At 43.7% G+C, this 21,555-nt stretch overlaps 1 protein-coding gene across 3 annotated transcripts in view; it reads left to right on the top strand.

The window, feature by feature from the left end:
* Nucleotides 1–21,555, top strand: part of LOC144755675 (X-linked retinitis pigmentosa GTPase regulator-interacting protein 1-like) — a 434,709-nt gene that overhangs the window by 279,989 nt on the left and 133,165 nt on the right. For all 3 annotated transcript variants that reach the window (XM_078644845.1, XM_078644846.1, XM_078644848.1), the window contains 3 exons: nucleotides 187–304; nucleotides 6,546–6,998; nucleotides 13,571–13,737. In XM_078644845.1, the coding sequence (XP_078500971.1) occupies nucleotides 187–304; nucleotides 6,546–6,998; nucleotides 13,571–13,737 (738 nt within the window). The remainder of the gene's footprint in view (nucleotides 1–186; nucleotides 305–6,545; nucleotides 6,999–13,570; nucleotides 13,738–21,555) is intronic.

Below are 21,555 nucleotides of genomic sequence, written 5' to 3'. Positions count from 1 at the left end.
AACTCATGCAGATGACTGTAGTGCTGAGGTATGTGTGTCCTTCATAGGTCAAGTCCTTGTCTTCCCTAAAATTCTGAAAGGCCTGGACCACTCTTCTCATTTCCGGATTCAACAGCTGCAAGTGCATATTCTACTAAAAGATTTGCTTTCTATGTTAGACTCATTTGCCCCCATGTGTCCTCACAGGATGAGCTGGAGGCAGTGATGTTGAAGGCTGAGCAGGAGAAAAGGGTCCGGGAGGAGAAGGAGCTAAAGGCCGCCCACCTGTTGGACTTGCGAGGGGCCAGGATCCATAGGCTGGAAGGTAGGAAACTGGTTCCATTTTTTATGCATGTGAAGGTCCCTCAGCAATTCTGTCCACTTACTATGATCAATCTTATCTATGCTCTTATGCTCATACATTAAAGAGTTCCAGAGTGCTCATATAGACATACATGTCAAATGTTAAACATGTTTAGAAAGATTACTCAATTCTAAGCACAAGTATAAGTGGTCCACTTTTTGCGTCAACACAATTATATAAGGTATCCACTAGGTGTGTCAATAAGGATGTTTAATGGGCTGCCTCTGTGCTACTATTTACATGTGTAAGAGGCTCCTGTACACATATGTTGTACACACCAGCGTCACTTAGTCCAGACTTTGGGTTTAATAGTTGAGATAACTACCACTTTATGCGAGATCATGTGAGTGGTCTAGAGAAAGCCACAAAGTATTTTCTTTGAAAAATAATGTCTGAGGGAAATTGCATGTCCCTCGCCCATGATATCTCACAGCCCTTCTCACTGCTCAAGGAACCGGTCTCAGCCCTCCCCTGAGAACTCCAAGTAATTTACTGGTAGTTTAACAATGCCTCCTATTGCTGGTGGGTGGACTCCATTTAACACTTTACTGGTTTAACAGTGCCTTCATGGTATGGACCTCCAATTGCTCCTGGGTAAGCTGCATAGCAAGTTAGCTCAGGATATAAAAATGCCTCCAGGGGTTGCGCTCTTATCACTTCTGGGAGAACGCCATGAAGGATGGACTCCAGAGCTGGGACTTCGGCCAAAGCCCTTTGGGCAAGCGCCTTACGTTGGAATGCTATGAAAACCTTGGAATGTGCCCCCATAAAGAATTGTAAAAGCAACCAGCATTACCAGCACAGAATCAGGCGACCCTAAATGTGACACAAATGGCTTTAAATGGCACCAAAAGACACACAATTGATAGTTGGAATGCAAAACAAATCAAAACATTCACCCCCAGTCAAGAGATCTGAGTTAAATCCATCATTCTTTTGCTCACCATGCCATCCCAGTTTAGACCTGGCCATAAAACCCAAAAGCTTGTTTCCGGTCCAGGGAGGACCTGGCTTGGCATTTCGGACTGGACTGTTCCCATGAAGCACAGGGTCAAGACTGATTTCCATATGGCCAGTTCTAAACTGAGGTGGCATGGTGAGCAAAAGAATGATGGATTTAACCCAGATCTCTTGACTGGGGGTGAATGTTTTGATTTGTTCTGCATTACGTCCATCAACAATGTGTCTTTTGCTTCCTCGGCCTAAGAACGCCGGGTAGGCCAAGACCTGGGTCCTGTGCTCTCCATGCCCCTGGAGTCAAGCTATCCTGGCTGATGAGGGGTGAAACTCTGAAACTGGTTCTAGGATGCATGTTTCCAGTCTAGGGAGGACCTGGCCTGGCATTTCGGACTGGACTGTTCCCATTGGGCCCAGGGCCTGACTGATTTGCATATGGCTGGGTTCAAACTGAAATAGCATGGGGAGCAAAAAGACGATGGATTTAGGCCCAGATCTCTGTACTGTGGTGTATGTGTGACATTGTTCTGCATTCTGTTCATCAATTGTTCTTTTTGCATTTAAATGGCACCAAGCAAAAATAACAGATGCCCTGATGCTGGGTTTAAGAGAATTCACCTTCATCCCCTTCAAATGGCCACCCAGTATAACTGTCCCCTAATGCATTGCCCTTCATCTCCCAAGTCAGTGCTATAGTCAAGAGGAGCATTCCGTAGTTCTCCTTCCTATAGAACAGTGGCTTATAACCTGTGGTCCAGTGACCCATGGGGGTCCTCAGAGCCTACACAGGGGGGGCATGTCAGCTCTAAAATTTAAATAATATTAACAGAATATTAAAGTCATATAAATAAAGAAGCACATTTAAAATTAAAAATTTAAAACCTTCTCTTAATATGAAAGAATTTGAAATTGGAAGCGAAAAACCTAAGTTAGTATCCTCAGATTGATTTGCAGGAGCAGTGCAAATGCATCAATATAATATGCACAATGCATTGCCCGAATTGAATTCAGAGCAGCTCCAACCTTCCCATTAAAATTTAAATTTAGAATTTTGTTTTTTGTAGTGAATGTTTGTGAATTAAATAAAATATTTAACCTTTGTGTATTTGTTTGATGAGTGATTTTTTCTATATTTTTGTGTAATTTATTTTCACTACAAATCATTAAAAAGTGTAAGTCCAGGAATTCCAGTATGGTCTGTGGATTACAATAATGATTCAGTGAGGGTCCCTGTAATCCATAAATGATTTAGTGGGAGTCCAATTAAGTCAAAAGTTTAAGAGCCACTGCTATAGACTATCCTGCTGTTACTGAGTTACTGACCACAGTTAGAGTTGATGAGACCCATAGAGATCACACAAATTGACTATTGCAACATCATCTAAACCAGCCTATCAAAGAAGCTATTGAGCTATTGTAAAGGCTGCAACATGAGGTGGCCAGATAATGCTTGGACTTGTGAATATCAAACAGCCTAAGAAGCTCTACACTGGCTACCAGTGGACATGAAGATCGAGTGAAAATTAATCAGTATAGCACAGAAGACCTAATAGAGCAAAGGCCAGAACAACTCCATAAACCTGCACCACATTCTGCCCTGTACAGAATCTTCTGCTCATTACCAGCAGTCCGCATCACCTAATGATCATTTCAAAGTTTGGTCCACAGATGGAGATGACTAAGCGTTCAGGGTCCCAAGTTGTAGAAGTTACTGAATCCAGCCCTGAGGGCAGAGTCACATGTGAAGATCACGATAAGTCTGACAACTGAACTGGTCTGAACTGCCCCCAATTGATCACCTCACAAATAGGGAAAGGTGGCTAAAGGAAATTGTACCAGGGTCCCCTGCACCAATTTGACTCCAACTCCTCCTTCAACTCAATAACTGAGACTCTTATCTGCAGGCCTAGAAAGTATTTAAAACGGTGACATGCATATCTTTATAAAACTCCAAAATAAATAAGTGCATAGATAAATAAACATAAACGAGCAAATGCCACAGTGGCTGCTTTGTCTGTGAGATCCTAGGTCACTGTACCCATGATCCAGAATCCGGGGTGCCCTTTTTGTTTGTGCTTATCTAACACTTTTAACAAAAGAGGCCCTTAGCAGGCTTGAGCATGTAGGATGCTGTGCCCACAGTTCAATATGTCTGTTGCCAAACCAATGTGCAGGTTAATAACTCAGATCAAGCAGTTCACATTTTAATATTTTGGACCCTAAACTAACACCAAGCAGGTCAGAACAGAACTTGCAGGTCCTACTACACGCTCCATCAAACGCTCTCCTTTTTGCCTGTCTCTTTCCATTTAACAATCTAGGACCTCTTGATCCCTCAGAAGCTTGAGACAACATTTCACCTTAAACAATTTCAGCTTTGCCTGATATTCCTGCCCTAACAAAACATGGCCATATTGTCACAGTGACTGGTGACTATTCAGTGCTCTGAAGTATTCAATGCTCTGAAGGATTTGTTTCATACAGGTTTTAAGATTCAAGGTGAGAAGCTTCTGCCCATTAGAATCTATCACTTGGCACTATATATGGAAATCCCCAGAATGATGGGAATAGTTTAAGATTACCACATGACTTATCACCATTTAGGTCCCACTAGAAGAGGTGTTGGCTGGCTGTGTGTCACATATTAAGTAAAGATTAGTACCAGAGATTAAGTGCTTGAATTCTGAAGCATATGTCTCTGAGACCAGCCTTTTTGGACTTGTGTCTCTGAAGTCTTCGTTGAACCTTTGAATGCAGATGTGTCATAGAAATTCATAATTTTGACATACTGTTAAGGAATCAACCCCTTGTAATGGAATGGCTTGTGAGACAGACAAACTGCCATCAATTCTAATCCTTTCTTGTAATGTTATGTTATGTTAATATAACTTTTAAAGCGCACGAATACCCGGAGGTGTCTTGGCGCTGAACCTGAACGTAAGTCCTGGGGAAAAGAGAGGGAATAAATGAATTTAAAAATAACCAAGTTTTCAATTTTTTTTCTAAAAGAGGCAAGGGAGTTGGCAGCTCTCAAGTCCACCAGGAGCACATTCCATAGTTTAGACATGCCGTGGCTTATGCTTCGAACTCCCCAGCTCGAGGTTCAAATCCTTGGTACCAACATCAACCTGGCATTGGAGATCCTAAGTTGTCTACCTGGGTGGTACCAGGAGAAAAGGCTTTTCAGAGATCCTGTCCTATATTATTCAAGGTTTTATAGGCTAAGCAAAGTGCTTTGAACGTAATACGTTGAGCCACTGGCAGCCAATAAAGTTTCCGAATGTCTTCCGCAACTGACTGGTACTTTGGTAAGTTCAATAAAAGCCTGGCGGCTGCGTTTTGTTCCATCTGAAGTTTTTTTAGATGTTGTTTCTGTAACTCAAGATAGAGGCCGTTACAATAGTCTAATTTCGATAGTACTAATGTAGTTACCACCGTCCTCCTTGAGTTAGGGGGGACCTTCTTCGGTTTCCTCATCAGATAAAACGAGGCCGAAACTGTGGCATTAGTTTGTTGGGAGAAGGTGAGTTTACTGTCAATCAGAACCCCGAGGTTCTTTGCCTTTTCTATCGGATTTGGTAGCTCTCTGATTTCAGCTGGCCATCATAGTCCATCCCATCTTGGTTGGGGCTTACCAAAGATAACCACTTCGGTTTTGTCCGAGTTCAATTTGAGGCAATGCCTTCCCATCCAGCTACTGATTTCCCTCATGCTGTTTTGAAACTGCACTGCAGGTGATGCCTGATTTGTATGAGCCGCGATCACGATCTGAGTGACGTCGGCATATGATGTTAAGTTAAAACCGAAGTGTTGGATTAAAGGAGCCAGTTCTGACACGTTTTAAATAAAGATGGGCTTAGCGACGAACCTTTGACTTTATGAGCAGTCAATGAAATGAGGATACTCCCAGAGAAATTAGTTTATCTAAAGGGGTTATTTGGAGAAGGCAGGTGTTTTAAAGCCTTCAGAAGCATGTGATGTCATTTGTTGGAAGCCACAAATATCAACTAAATATTTGTGAATAAATGAGTGAACGTAAAGCTGGTGAGGGAAGCTAAGATAGATAAAACCTCCTTTTGCTGCGTGAAGCAGTACAATTTGTGGTGTCTACATTAGACTATAGGGTTTCCTTACCTTTGGTAGGGATGAAGCACACACCCAGTGGGCTGTGCCACTGTTGCGCAGTCTACTAAGAGCGTGATATCCTCAGTGTAGGAGGTGTATGATATATAATGTATCACATAGACTTCTTAATACATTGTCAGTTTTTCCCAATGCAACCGAATGGCGGAAAGAGGACATGACAAAACAAAATGCCAGATTGGCGCTACTGAGCAGGCGTCGGTCGCTTCTTGCTAATTTCTGCAGTTCTTGCTTCATTGTGTCAACTTCAGCATGAGGCTATGGGTACTAGAACATTCAGGCTACAATGTGCAATGTACTACACAGAAAAACTAAATGGCAGTGTATTTAACATATGTGTACATGTTCAATAATGCTAAGGCTATTGTGTGCTTTAAGCAGGTATAACATGAAATTGCCATTGTTGTTACAAACACAGTTATATATTACATTTTACCTTCTCATCATATAGTAGTTATAAGAACTGAAACATAAGGGGGCAAATCCTTACAGTCATAAGAAATCATTTTAAATAGACATGGTATTAGCTCAGGCAATCTAAGAACTAATAATAAGCCTTTTCTCATATCAGTTAGGCTTTAGAATGCTAATACCATTGATTTTAACCTTTGCACTGTTGTAATACATGTGAATGTATGTTTATTAGTATACTTATTCCAAAATATTTTAGATTTTTTCACATTTTTTGCAACTGACTTGATATAGTCTCCCCTTGGTGTTACCACATACACACACGCACGCACGCACGCAGGCACACACACACATACGCACACACATATTATCTTTAGTGCTCATTTTTAAATGTGAGAGGTCTCCTCTGCACTGCGCTAAACTACATTTTAGATGCCTTTTCGACATACATCCATACGAGGGGTTAGTTAATGATGATATGCATATGAATAACATCTCCTCAATCTCCTATCAGTCTCTGAGCCCTGCTACAAGCATAACATATATGAGGGCTTTTTACTGGTCATGTGCTAAAGCATCTTGTAGACATAAACATTTTCAAATCTGCATGCATTTTTAGAAGCATCCATTCCAAGAAACGTGTATTCTCATAACTAGTTCAATAACTGGTATAACTTCACATCTGTTTCAGGACAGTTAAAAGACGTGGCATATGGCACCTCTCACCTGCCGTTCCGACCGCCACTAGCACCAGATGATGACAATCCCCTGGCTGATGACGCGCCTCCTTTGCGCCGGGGTGAGAACCTCTTCGAGCTGCACATTCATCAAGTGCACCTGACCCCCGAGGCTCTGAGGCAAGTGGGCGACCCACAACCCGCCATCTTCTGCACCTATTCCTTCTACGACTTTGAGACACACGCCACGCCTGTCGTGTCCGGCCCACGGGCGGTGTTCAGTTTCACCTCCCAGTACGCTGTGAAGCTGGACGAGCCCTTTCTGCAGTACCTGCAGGGCGCATCAGCTCGCCTGGACGTACACCTGGCCGAGGGTACAGAGCACCGGATGCTGGCCGCCTGTCTGCTGAAGTTCAGACAAGTCCTGGACAGCGGAGACTGTGTCCATGGCGCAGCGGAACTCAATGGTAGGCGGGTAGCTCTAGCCTTTTTTAAGTGAGCGGTAGGAACTAGTGAGTGAATGTGAGTCAGAGACAAGTTTCCCAGGAACACGAGGGGGTTAAGGATGGACATCCAAGATGACGGTTGAAGGTAAAAGTCTGTGCAAGATCTCTACTTACACTGTGTGATTGTATGCAGATTGTGTTTTCTCCCAGTGGGAGCTATACCGTGCTGGAACAATGTTCAGAGCGGGGGTGCTGCCATCAATGTTACATCACTGAAGTCATAGGGATTGAAAAAAATCCAAGCTTGTCACACTAAGAACAAGTGTGGCAAATGAGCCACGCCCACTCAGCAGCAGAGTGGTACGGGTGCGGTATGTAGCTGAGGGATGTATGATGTTACAACGCAGGCTATTACAACGCCTGCCTTTACAACGCGGTTTTTACATCGCAATCCATTAGAACGCATAGTGCTTTTGGGTGTTGGATAGTGAATAGTTTAATTTACTATTCCAACTCCAGTCCCCGTGGACACTAGGGAAGGTGTTGGATAGTAAATTAAACTTATTCCCTATGTAATGGTAGTGCGTTGTAAAAGTTTTGTTGTAAAGGTTGTTTACCGTAGCTGAGGGTGCATTTTGGAGCACATTGTCACAGATATTTTATTAAAGCATAGTGTGGTTGCACACTGGCATTTACAAACAGCACATTTTTGATTGAAATAGACACTAAATTGGCACAGATGTGCAGTTTTACTGGTTAAACTATATAACACACCAAAAATGTGTGGAAATTATATTTTGCAAATATTTATCATTTGCACATCACCTAGTAAAATGTCTTGATATGTTTTGGCTGTATTAAATTCTTTGTTTTCATCATACTTGAGGACTATAGAAAAATGTGCTTCATTTGTGCTCTTCTACTGCCATTTTATTTTGAATGATTTGTATAGTTTATATACAGGTATTTAAAATGTTATTGTGTCATAGGAAAACACTGACATCCTGCAGCATTTCCTTCACACTCCCAATACCCCAGGTAGATTGTCAAATAGTTCACTTTACAAAATCCTGTAACATTGCAGTCAGATAAAGAAAAGTAAACTTCCATTTCCATATTAAAAGAATAAGCAGTAATTTGACAGAAGACATAGCCAGACATTTGTCTTTGAATGCACAGTAAATATGACAAGACACAAAAACTAAAGTTAGACAGGCTTTATTTCTCATTGACCTTCTCAACTCCATCATGATTATTTTGGGGATGCTGCAGCAACCTGTGGATCCCTACGTCCAGTTGCTATGCCACCTGAAGAAGAATACTGCTGCTCCAGGGCTGTAAGCCAAAGCATAGCTCTTAAAGTGACAACTCCTGGCTGTAAAAAGTGACAGGTACTGCTCTCATCTTTAAATGCAGAATTTGTGTGAGCCTGACCCTGATTATCTCTTGAGTATGCTCAACATAGTGAGGCTTTAACATAGGCCCAGTGTTTTAGTAAGTAGTGACTTCTAGTGTAAGCTCTGTGCCTCAGCTCCTGTTAGTAGCAGTTGATTTATTCAGTTCCACCCACGGTTTGCTAGTGCTAGCAGTGCCCTGCTGTATAATGAGCTGTAACACCTTTACTTCCTCAGGTTAATGCACCACGCTATTATGATTTACAGAGAGGCACACAGAAAATTAAAACACATCACACAATAACATGTTTTCAGTATGACCTAGATCAAAGAAAGATCACAGGATAAAAATCTAGCCTTGCCAACAACTCAACATAACCACAGTCCAGGTTCCCCCTGCAGATCTCCAGCATTAACTGGCCTCCAGAAACCTGAGGTCAGCCAGATTAATCCATCTGGCCACTCGGCTACAAAGGTATAAACGAGATAGGCATAATGCTCAACCAGCATGGAAGCTTCAATTGAGAATGACCATCTTACCTGCTCACGTCAACCTTGAGAAAGGTTTCTTGCTGTTTCTGGAGATGCCACGAGACACATATCCACTCATCTTTTGGCCTCCCATTATCAAAAACAAATCACGCATCTCAGTCAACCTAATGCCTAAGACTAGGCCCTACTTTACCAATGGCAAGTGCATAACTTCTCAGTCTTAACCAAAGCTTTTACCTCATCTGTTGTAGCCCTCTTCCATATCAGAGCTTTCCCAGAGGACATTACACACTTTGATTACTGCCAGAACCCAACAAATTCAGCTAGGTTTCTGTTACACCTCAACCCCATTACGCTGGGATGTGTCTCAAGGATCGGTGCTTCCCTCCTTTAATATATATTCAATCACTTACCACTCCTCTTAATCACAGTTTAATGTAAAAGTCTCTTTTTACACTGGACCAACAGATCATCGTCAAAATTGTCCCTACACACTCTAGTAGCCACCTTGAACGGGATTGAATCGTGGATGGGTCACATCTTCCTTAAACTTAATCCTGCTAAAATGGAGATTGTACTTGTTTTTTTATAAAGAGGCAATTCCAAAAAGGTGAAAATGTAGATTTATTGAAGCGCAAAGGGAACAACCCCCAACAGCTGCTCTCACAACTTCAGCTGCCTTCTACTGGCCTCCACAAGCCGGAATCCAGGAGTGGAAGCTTGCAGTTGCTAAGCAGCAGCTGTCAGGAAATAACACACAAGAATATAACATATCCTTCTTCTTTAAAAACAAAAAAAATACTCAAGAATATACTACATTACACTGAAAATGATAAAGAATCAAAGTTAACCACAAGCATAATCTTGAAGTCTTTTAGGAACACTCTTGACATGGGTACTCGGTGGTCTGACTGTAGATTTGATACGAGAAGGAACCTTAAACACACTGTTGGCACCCTTACTCACGACAGGACTATTAAAATCTTTAGATAACCACTCACGAACTTCTGTTTCATTGCATTTAGTCACACGATTGGCATTCCACAACCTGCCATCTGAAAGTTTCAAAAGATTACCCTTGATAAATATAACCTTCTTGAGATCAGATCATTTGGAACTACCTTTGTGTTGTGACGTTCCCAACTTCACTCTCACATAATCATCAACCTCAAACTTTTGAGAATCTTTGAGTATCTTATGGTTATGTCTGTCTTCATAAGAACTTAGCTAAAATTCAACTTTAGATCTTATAGCCTTATCATCAATAATTTTCCTGCCACATCTTCCCATCCATGCAGGAACTGCAATAGAACAGGGAATCCTACCTTTGAGTAAACAAAAAGGAGTTTCGCCAGTAACAGAGTGTGGGGTGGTTCTGTAATTCCACAACATTTTTTTTTACTAAACATTTCCAATCCATATGATTGTAAATAGCCATTTGTATACAAACGCCCAAAACACGGTTAAAGCGTTCAATGAGGCCATTTCCACGAGGATGATAAACCGGGGTTTTCAAATGCTTAATGCCCCATGTTTTGAGAAAACTACTGAACTCAATTGAAGTAAATTGAGGTTCATTATGCGATAAAATCTCAGCTGGACAACCTTGTCTCCTAAAAATGTCTTCACAAAAATCAATTACAATGTCAGTTTTGACCTCTCTCACAAATGTCACTTCAGGCCATTTGGAGAAATAATCCATTATAACAATGGCAAATCTGCTGCCAACTCCAAGAATGTCAAACGGACCGCAAATATCTATTGCCAATCTCTCCCAAGGAAGTTTAGGCCAATCCATATGACGAATGGCAGTTTCCTTCACAATACGGATCTTATCACTGCGAGAACATTCAACACAATCCCTCACAAACCTTTCCATCTACCTGTCCCTTCCCGGCCACCAAAAATCCTCCCTAGCCTTCCTTTTCATGGCTGACATACCACCATGGCCTTCGTGTAACAATTGTAATAGTCTAGATCTCATCGTAGAAGGAACAACCAATTTGTCATTTCTTCTCAAAATACCATCCACAAAAGACAACTCATTCCAAACTTCTTTGTACGTAAGCATGTCTTCATGGGACTTCCACCCCTCTTTTAACGGCAGACACTCAATTACTTTTTTAGTCACAACATCATCCAAAATTGCCGCTTTCCAATCTGACTCTTCTATGGCCTGACAAACTTCCGCTAATTTGGCTCAACCCATTCTTCATCATCGTTATCAAAACTCTCCTCATCAACTTTATCCACAGGAAGACGTGATAAACATTCCGCATTAATATTCCTAACCCCAGGTACATATTTGATGCTGAAGTTGTACTCTTGTAACCGATAAATCCATTTGGTATAGCCTTGGCTGCTCCTGAAGTGGAAAAAATGTCATGTAATGGTTTGTGGTCCGTGGGGAATTCAAACCTCATTCCCCAGATAAAGTTACGAAAGTGCTGCACACCCCACCAACATGCTAATGCCTCTTTTTCAATGGTTGAATAAGTACTCTCCTCCCCTTTAAGTGTTCTAGAGGCAAATGCAATTACCCTTTCTTTACCCTCATGGATTTGCATTAGTACCGCGCCCAGACCATAACCACTGGCACCAGTCACGATAATACATTTATCATCAATGTTGAAAGGTTTTAGAGCAGCAGCATTTGCAACTGCTTTCTTAATCTCTTCAAAAGCATGTTGACATTCGTTTGACCACATAAAGGTGACATATTTCTTCATTAGTTCACGCAAAGGAAATATACAATTAGAAAAATTACAAATGAATCTAGAATAATATTCGGCTAAACCCAAAAATGGTCTTAATTGTCCTTATTTTGCGGAATAGGAGCTTTCTCTAGATCTTCTACAAGTTTAAACTTTGGTTTAATTCCCTCATGACTGAAGGTGTGACCAAGATAATCCCCTTCTGCTTGGCCGAACTTGCATTTTTTGAGACTGATAGTCAAACCCGCTAGTTCTAATTTGCCCAGTGCTAAAGATAAAATATCATTGTGCTCCTTCTTGTCTTTTCCCCAAACCAGAATATCGTCCTGAAAAACTAAAATGTTGGCGATGTCTTTAAGAATACCTTGCATAATGCATTGAAAAACTGCTGAGGCAGATGCCAACCCAAATGGCATACGTACAAATTGAAATGCTCCCTCTGTAGTGATGAAGGATATTAAGTGCTTAGATTCAGGCTGTAGTAACACCTGATGATATGCACTTGATAGATCTAAAGTGGAGAAAAATTTAGCATTATCCACTGTGGCCAGCATTTCATTTATGTGAAGAAGGGGATGATGGTCAACCCAAATATTTTCATTAAGATCTCTTAAATCAACACACATGCGAATGCTGCAATTAGGTTTATGTGCGATAACGATTGGACTGAGCCATTCCGAGGCTTCTATCGGTTCTATTATGCCTTCAGTGCACAACCGGTGTAACTCCTATACAAAATAAATACAATTGAATCTATTAGAAAGTGACTATGTAAAATAGATACACAGCAACTTAACATTGTACCTTTGGCAAGGTTACTGACCCCACAAAAAAGTTGTCAGTCCCGAAAACTCCAACAAATGTCCAAGATTGAACTCCAAAGATCTGGAAGGAGAAACATGGAAGTGCTGACTGTGCTGTTGGCCCTAGTTCTCAATGGCTCATGATCGTCCGTTGTGGTCTCAAGTTTAGTCAGCCCCTCTACTTAAAACATGAAGCAAGCTGAACGTCATCTCAAGCCCAACAATACTAACATCCAAAGGGGATGACACTTTTACCCCTCTGGGTGGGTCTACTTAATGCATTTTCTGGATATGTTGGCCTGTGTTAGGTAATGGGCGTCCCAAGAGGAGATAATCATCTCATGTCCTACCCTGGGTGTTACTAAGCTGTAATGTCCCACAAGTGTCTTTGAATGTAGTGTTTGGCTTCTTAAATTCCATTCCCCCAGACCAATCCTTTGGCAACAATATGGTACACGAAATCATCCATATATCAGATGTCTTCAAATGTCACTAAGGCAAAGCTTTCTTATTTTCACCTTCCACTATCTCCTTCCTTGAATATGCACACATTGAGTATCACTGTAAATTATATTAGAACATTAGAATGTTAGGAAACAATGTAGTGTTCCAGGTTTCTAATGGCCAGTAGAAGCCCGGAGCTCCAACATTCCAATGTTGTCGTTCACAGTTGTTGCTGTGAACAAAAGGCCTCACGGAGCCCGAGGGTATTTCAATCCCCTCAGGCTCCCTGAGGCCTTTGTTTTATGTGTATGGACATTATGCCCTCTAGTGGCAGAATGTTCTAATAGTCTTATAGACTCTGTAGCTTTCCTATACTGGCATTAAAGTCCTGCTCCCTTCTTTAAGCCCACGCCTTCTGCTCGGCCCTTTATCATTGGAGCAGGCCTTTAATGGCCCGTTTAGCCCTCTACAGCATGCTATAAGGCTATAATAAACATTCAAAGCCCACTGTCCCTTTCCTCCTCATGCCTTGTACTGTGCTGTTCTTTACACGTGAATAGCACATTCAGGGCCGAGCATCCTTTATAATGAAAGAATGAGCCTCAGCCTTCCTTTCAACCCAGCTCCTCGATCCCTGGCCCGGGCAGAACAAGATGTTTGTGTTTAGGTGTATTTCATTTGTCTACATCTCAAAGTTGATAATTAACTCATTCCTTTTCATTCCTTTTACACTGTACTGTGACCAGGTCCAAATGGAGAGGGCTATGGGATGTTGGAGTACTGGGTGAGGCTGCGGTTTCCAATCCCACAAACACTTCGGCTGCAGCGGGAGAGGACAAAGGCCCTGGGCTACATGTCCGCCAATGTACAAAGTCACTGGGGATCATCATGCAGGCAGCATAAGCCTGGCACGGTATGTAGATAGAAGGAGCTAGTCTTTCCCTTGAAATCTATTTGATTCATATTGTGTTGTATGTCATGGAATTCACCATCCCTGGTGTCCTTAATGCATGAAACAGGGTCTGGGATTTTCTTACAATGGTCACTTAGGTATTGTATTACCAGTTCCTGCAGGGTCGGCTTTAGGGCAGTGCGACTGGTACAGCTGCACTGGGTGCTGACCTAGGGAGGGGACACTGACATCTAGGGGGGCGCTGTGTTTAGGAATAACGTATGATTTAAAAGCACCTGCAGCAGAGTTCCTTGTGCATCCATCTTACAGACAGCAATAAAAATGTCAAGATAATTCTTATGATAATGTTCCTACTAGAGAGAGAGATCAGTGTTTTGTCTAGAGGCAGTTTTCACTTGCCATAAAGTAGTGCAGATGGTTAATATGCCTGCTGTAAAGAATGTGTGCATATTACGGTTCTGTGTTTTATTGGAATAGCTGAGCGGATTACTGCTTTTGTCGCAGAGATCCTTTTGTCACTGCCGTTCATAAGATACAACCTTAATATAGATCAGTGACTGTTATGAACTCTAATTAAAGAGCTGCATGCCAACTGCATAAAATAGGTTAGGACGTTATGTTTTTTTCCCCTAGTCTTTCATTATCTGTTCCTAATGTCGTTAAAAAGGGGTTGTTTGGGTAGATATACATTATTATTAGCAAAGTCAGTGTTTACCAGTGGTTTAAAACAGATTAAATGTATGTGAGAGAGTGTCTATGGGGAGATGAGTGGCCTTGGGTATTCTGAAGAGTTGATCAGGGGGTAAAAATAATTAATGTTCTGGACCCCAACTGCGCTTAAGCTGGCCCTGAGTTCCTGCCGCAAGTTTGTATAGTGAATAAAATTTCATTTAACGGCTAGGAAAAATACACATAAATTCACTTACCAGTCTCTATGTCAAAAAAGGTATCAATTCTAAATACAATCCGCTTAGCTGTCAAGTGCTCCCATGTTATGTTTAACACAATAACCCAGTGATAGAACGCAGGTTTACCTGCTCAACATACTCACCTGGGCCCATATATCTATGTATATATTAAACAGGTAAACCTACACACTCTATTCAATTGGGGTTTTTACCATTTGGATTTATTTTATACCATTTATCTTACCAATCCAAGTCACCGATACCTAAAGTCCTAAAGGATCAAGGGAGTTAGAGAGAAATAGATAGCAATAATAACATTTAGCATTTTTATGAATAACCACAAACTGAGGGAAAGTTTTAAATCTTTATCTAAGTAAAAAAAAAAAAAAATTATAAACATGAAAACTCAAATTAATTTCTTATTCTGTTTAGACTAATGTAGATTTAAAAACATAAACATTTCAGAATGATTTGGAGAGAAAATGTCGTTAAGCATTTGAACAGAGGGTGGGTAAGAAAAAAGGAAAACAGTACAATGACAAACCCACACTTAATAGTTACCTAATCCGATGTGATGACCAACCCTGGTCATAGGCTGAGACAAAGAAATTAGATCCCAAAGTACAGGTGCCAGCAGAAAAGAACAGGTGCAAGCCAGAATACGAACCAGGACAGGATACGGACCAAATTGGATCAGGATAGGACCACCACAGGTTAAGACACCATTGTTAAAGTTCAAAACGCCAGCGTTAAAAACCCTCTCTGCAGCTAACAGTCAAACCCCGATTGAGTCATCGATCTCCTTCCCAATAACCCGGATTGGATTATCGAACCTTCTGACAAAGCGCTCCGCCAGCAACTCTGCTCTTGATCACCTATTGAGTTTGTTGGGTCAGTGACAGGTCAGCTATTCGGACAAGTTGGACAATCTAGCTGGCTAAGCCTACCCTAGTTATACTATTTTTCAGGTCAGTGTACTACCCACAAATGTTGCAAATGTGTGAATCCCACAATTTTATTGGACAAGAACGAGGAGTAGCCATCACATGGGGGCATATTACCAAGCAATAGCGATAATTATCGCTATTGCTTGGTTAGAGACAAAATTTTACCGCTGAGCTGCGGCGATTTTTATCGCAGATAAACCTTGGTATTACCAAGGTTTATCGCAAATGCGATAAAAAACGGCCGCAATGCATGAATATCGCTGAAAAGTCAGCGATATTCATGCATTACCGAGCTAATGCTCTTAGCCATGTTATCCACCTCCCATTGGATAACATGGCTAAGAACTGCTCAGGGGCAGGTGTTAGCTTTTGGAGATATTCGCGCTTAGCGCGAATATCTCCAAAAGTTGGTAATAGGAGATAGTGATGTTAGCGACTGTTTCCAGTCGCTAACATCTTGGCACGCCCCCTTTGCATGTCATTAGTGATAAATATCACTGACATGCAAAGTGGGGCCCAAGATGGTCGCTATCTCCTACTAGCTGTCGCTAACTGGTGTTAGCGACAGCTAGGCAATAGGGAGATAATTTTATCTCTGCTTTCTTGGCTTTTAAAGCCAAAAAAGCGGAGATAAACCCCCTTGATAATATGCCCCACATTTTTTTAGAGGCAACTTGTCAATCATGTATTCATGACATCCCCTCCCATAACTTTATCAACCCATGTTCCTTTTATTCCTCCCGGAAATGAAATGTATCAAATGTTTTATTTTAATAAACAATTTTATCAACTGAGCTTCCTCTGTCAAGGCAAGAAGTTCATTCTTCTCCGCCTTCCATGTCCGTCTTGGCCATGATTCAAGGCTACAGCTTCTGTAACTTCAGGACTTGTCGCGCAGTCGCAGCTTCTCCAAATTGGAGTTCAGCAAAGCATTTTAGGCCCATTCAGTTTATCATGTAAAAATAGAAAAGAACAGTTTTAGAGACACGGAATAAATGAATACACTGTATACCACTTCTTTCTACTCTACTCCCATTATTTTATTTTATACTAATGCGTTAGTGATTATGCGAAACAGACAGCCTAGCAAGGCAGCGGTGCAAGCTTCTTGCAAGTTAGGACACATAACGGCCATCTTAGTTCTATTGTGCAGAAGCAGAAGTTTTCCCTCCAAGCATATCACGTGGGCATGACAAACGCATGCGCAGTAGAAAATCCCGCGTAGCAGCAGCCATTTTAGTGCAAGCCGATTATAGTTAGTAGAAGCACATTGACAAGCTTCCCCTAGATACCTATTATGTCGTGTAGTGCAATATTAATAAGACAAAAACATGTTAATTAGTACATTAATGTTATTTCGAGAAGGTTGAGTACGAGCAAGTCACTTTACGTGTAAAACCTTGCTCCATCAATAAGTGGTCCCATGTTATGTTTAACACAATAACCCAGTATTGAATTTATGTATTTTTAATTTCACTCTCACTATTATAACTATGTGATTAAAAATCCCAGTTGGCCGACATGTCGGGCGTAGCTCATGGTGTCAGACATGGCTTGGGGGCCACCTCCCAGCCAGGTTTATTACTCACCCAGCAAGCCTCATACTTCCATTCTATGATAAACTTCTCGAGATCTGAAGTAGATACAGCATTGGATTTGTCCCACCAAATCAGGTACTTCCTTAATATGAGAAACATTTCCTGAGATGTCCATACATTGGGCCACAGAGTCAATGTCAATGTCAATGTCAATGGTTCTTATATAGCGCCTTTTCACCACAAGGTCTCAAGGCGCTTGCTTTGGGAACCCGTCCTGGTTTTTCCCTGTGAGATAACCCGTACTGGGCATCCCCAAGGTGAAAGCCAGGCATCCCGCCGCGGGGGGGCCGTAGTGGAGATTAAGCAAGCTATTGCCCAGAGTTGCAGAGTGTGAACCCATGATTTGAGTAGGCACCGAAGCGAGAATTATCGAGTCCGTGGACATTTGGGCTCAATCAGCCCCTACCTCACCTTTTATACAAGAAATAAGAGGTGAGGGACTGGCATCGCTTTCCCTTAAGGATCTGAAGTGTCGGGCACTTTCTGAGATCTCCATAGAATACACCCTGGGGCTCGCCTACTGACCTCTGAAATACCCTTACGGAGTGAATGAGACCAATGGCCTAACGCAAAATGATGAGGCACCCCTGCTGAACTAGATGGGGGGCCCTTGAGTCTTCCATATCTCAGAGAACTTCTTTGGCCCTTGGCAAAATGGAGCCCCCCCTTGAAGGATTGGGGGTCCCATGGAGGGTTGGGTCCCACCTGCACTGCGGGGCTGCAGTGGCCTGCGTTACAACCCCGAATGTGACCTGGCACTCACTACACTATTCCCTGTTCCAACATTATCTCTGAGATAATTCCCAGAATCTCCATTGAATGCATTCAGACTCATCTCAACACGCCATGAACCACCAACATATGCACAGAATCACCTCCAAGGAGCCCCCATTATAAGCCATGTATCAGCTATTTAGAAAACAAGACTCTCCACAGCATATAACCTTAGAACTCACCTCAGTGCCCCTGTAACATCTTTGCATACTATAGGAAACAGTGCATGGAACCTCCCCGAATACAACCCTTGAACTTACACAGAATGGAGAAAAACGGGCCTGGGACCCCCATTGTGCATGATGTGAGACTCATCTCAGAGCCCGTTTACCTTCTTTACACCTTCAGGAAGCAGAGGTTAATTTAGTCATAGAGCAGGACCTCTGACCCTGACCAGGGACCTTCTCTCTCCCCCGTAGCTCTGGTCTGCCGTGCTTTACCTCTGCCAACGGCTGGTAGGGGTTCGAGCCTACGTTTGCCCCCTGTCACACCTTCTTCGCTTTTTGCCCACATTTGCTTGTTGTGCCCTGTGCTTTATTTTCATTGTTTTTTGCCCACATTTGCTGTTGTGCCTTGTGTTGTTACTTTTCATTGCTTTTTGCCCACACTGTCAGTTTTGCCTACTGTTGTACTCTCCTTCAATTCTGCACAATTTATTTGTTTTCGCCCTCTTTCTCTCCCATTTGCACTGTTTTCTGCCTATTTTTCCCACGCCCCACAAGCTGCTGCTGCCTCCGCAGGCCCACCCCTCCGCCGTCTTCCCGCTCCCACCTACCAACTGCACCTCCTCCATAAAATGCCGGCCACTGCGTGGTGCGCGCGAGCAGGATCTCTGACCACGGCCAGGGACCTGCTCTCACCTGCCATAACTCCGGTCTGCCATGCTGTGCCTCTGCCGAAGGCTGGTAGGGGTTCGAGTCTAGGGTTGCCCCCTGTCGCACCTTCTTCGCTTTTTGCCCACATTTGCTTGTTGTGCCTTGTGCTGTATTTTCATTGCTTTTTGCCCACATTTGTTTGTTGTGCCTTGTGTTATTACTTTTCATTGCTTTTTCCCCACACTGTCTGTTTTGCCTTTTGTTGTACTCTCCTTCGATCCTGCCCAATTTGTTTGTTTTCACCCTCTTTCTCTCCCATTCGTGCCGTTTTCCACCTGTTTTTCCCACGCCCCCACCTGCAGCTCCTGCCCCCGGGGCCCCTCCACTCTGCCATTTTCCTGCTCCCTCCTCCCAGTTGCACCTCCCTCCCCCATAAAATGCCACCCGCTGTGCAGCCATGATGCTGGCGCGCCAAAGGCAAGCCCGTCTGCGCCCGTCCGCTACACGACCGCGACCAGCACCAGGGACCCTGTACCTCCGCACCGCCAACGATACGACCCTGCAGCACTCCACACAATCAACCCAGGCTGCAACAACAACTGCATGCTAGCAACACCAGCCAACACCTACGGACCCTTCAGCTATCACCGCTGCAGACAATCCTACAGCACTGCTAGGAACATGGACCCAGCACAACCGCAAGCACACACCTGCACCGAAGACCTTGCAATGCATCCACCTCAACGTCTGATCACTCCACAAACACGCTACCTAAATCTGGGACCTCCTCGACAGCACCACCCCGGACATAGCATTCTTCACCGAAACCTGGACCAACACCCCCTCTGGGCCAGACATTGCCATCGCCATTCCCCAAGGATACAAGATCTCCAGAAGGACCGCCCCACACGCCCAGGAGGAGGCATCGCCATTGTCCACAAATCTACCCTCTGCCTGAGCACACTCCCCGACGAAACCACAGACCTGATGGAACACCTTCACTTCAAGATACTGACCAGCCCTACCACCACCCTCCGAGGAACCCTCATCTCCCGACCCCCTGGACCACGCGGACCGTTCACCATCTCCAACACGGACATCCTCTCCCCGAATGCCATCACATCCACCAACTACACCCTGCTTGGAGACCTCAACTTCCACCTCGACAACCAACTGGACCCCAACACCACATCCCTCCTGGACAACCTCCACAATATTGGACTCCGCCAAATTGTGACCGAACTACTGCACCCCCTCTTCACAACAGGAAACTCCATCTCCTTCAGCCACACCACCGAACTCCCATGGACTGACCACTGTTGCGTCCACTTCACCTTCAGAACACCCACCATTCACAAACACCAGCAACTGCTCCCACAAAGAAACTGGACCAGAATCACCGACGACCAGCTCACCTCCTCACTCAGCAACTCCACCCCAACCATCGCTGGAAACGATGACCCCAACACCGCAGCCCGAACCCTGCACAGTTGGATCTCCAACAGCGCTAACACCATAGCCACCTCAAGAAAAACAACAACACCCCCGCCAAGAAAGCTAGATGGTTCACCACTGAACTTCGAGAGTCCAGATGCACTCACCGCCGCCTCGAAAAGGCCTGGAGGAACACCAAATCCACAAAAGCACACAACAACTTCAGAGCCACTACCAACGCCCACCACCAACTCATCAGAAAAACTAGGAAAAAAGTGATTGAAGACAGAATCTCCAACATGCACACAACAGCAAAGAACTCTTCATCATCATCAAGGAGTTTGCCCAGCCCACCAGCGAATCAGCGGACATTCCTTCCTAACAAGACCTTTGCCACAAACTCAGCACCTTCTTTTACCACAAAATCAAGAGTATCGATGACAACTTTGACAAAGACAACCAACATACCGAACCCCCGCCAATCCCCCCTGACACCCTGAAGCCAGCGATTGACAACTGGCAGCCCTCACCACCGAAGAGACACTGAAGACGATGTAGTCAATCCACTCCGGGCCCCCACGGACCACTGCCCCCACCACATCTACAACAGAGCTGCCGGCACCATCGCACCCATACTCCGCCACACCATCAACCGCTCCCTGGCGACCGCCTCGTTCCCAGACGACTCGAAACACGCTGAAGTCAACCCCCTCCTGAAGAAACCCTCAACGGACTCCACCGACTTCAAAATCTACAGACCCATCTCCCTGCTCCCGTTCCCAGCGAAAGTCATCGAGAAAGCCATCAACAGCCAACTCGCCACATTCATTGAAGAGCACAACATCCTCGACTCCTCCCAATCTGGCTTCCTCTCCCTATCCAACGAACCGAACACCACCAGACACAACTCTCGAGAAAAAAGCATAACCAAAGGGGATGATGGACGGAGTGTTTAACAATACAAGCACTCACCCTCAGTCAAAGGATCTGGGTTTAATCCATCATCATTCTTTAACTCACTCTACCTCCCCAGTTCAGACATGGCCATATGCAAATCAGTCTGACCCTGTGCCTCATGGGAACAGTTCAGCCCGAACTGCCATGCCATATCGTCCCTGGACCGGAAACAAGCATCCTGGGACCGGTTTCTGGCTAATCAGCCAGACTAGCTTGAATCCAGTGGCAAAGTAAGCATGGGACCCACGTCTGGGCATATCCTGCCAACTTCGGGCGAACAAAGCAAAACCAACGGGGATGATGGACGGAGTGTTAAACATTGCATGCACTCATCCCCGGTCACCTGATCTGGGTTTAATCCATCATCGTTCGTTATCTTACTCCG

The sequence above is a fragment of the Lissotriton helveticus genome, chromosome 5_1 (genome assembly GCF_964261635.1).
Source record: "Lissotriton helveticus chromosome 5_1, aLisHel1.1, whole genome shotgun sequence".
Lineage (NCBI taxonomy): Eukaryota > Metazoa > Chordata > Amphibia > Caudata > Salamandridae > Lissotriton > Lissotriton helveticus.
This window is presented reverse-complemented; position numbering and strand designations above follow the sequence as displayed.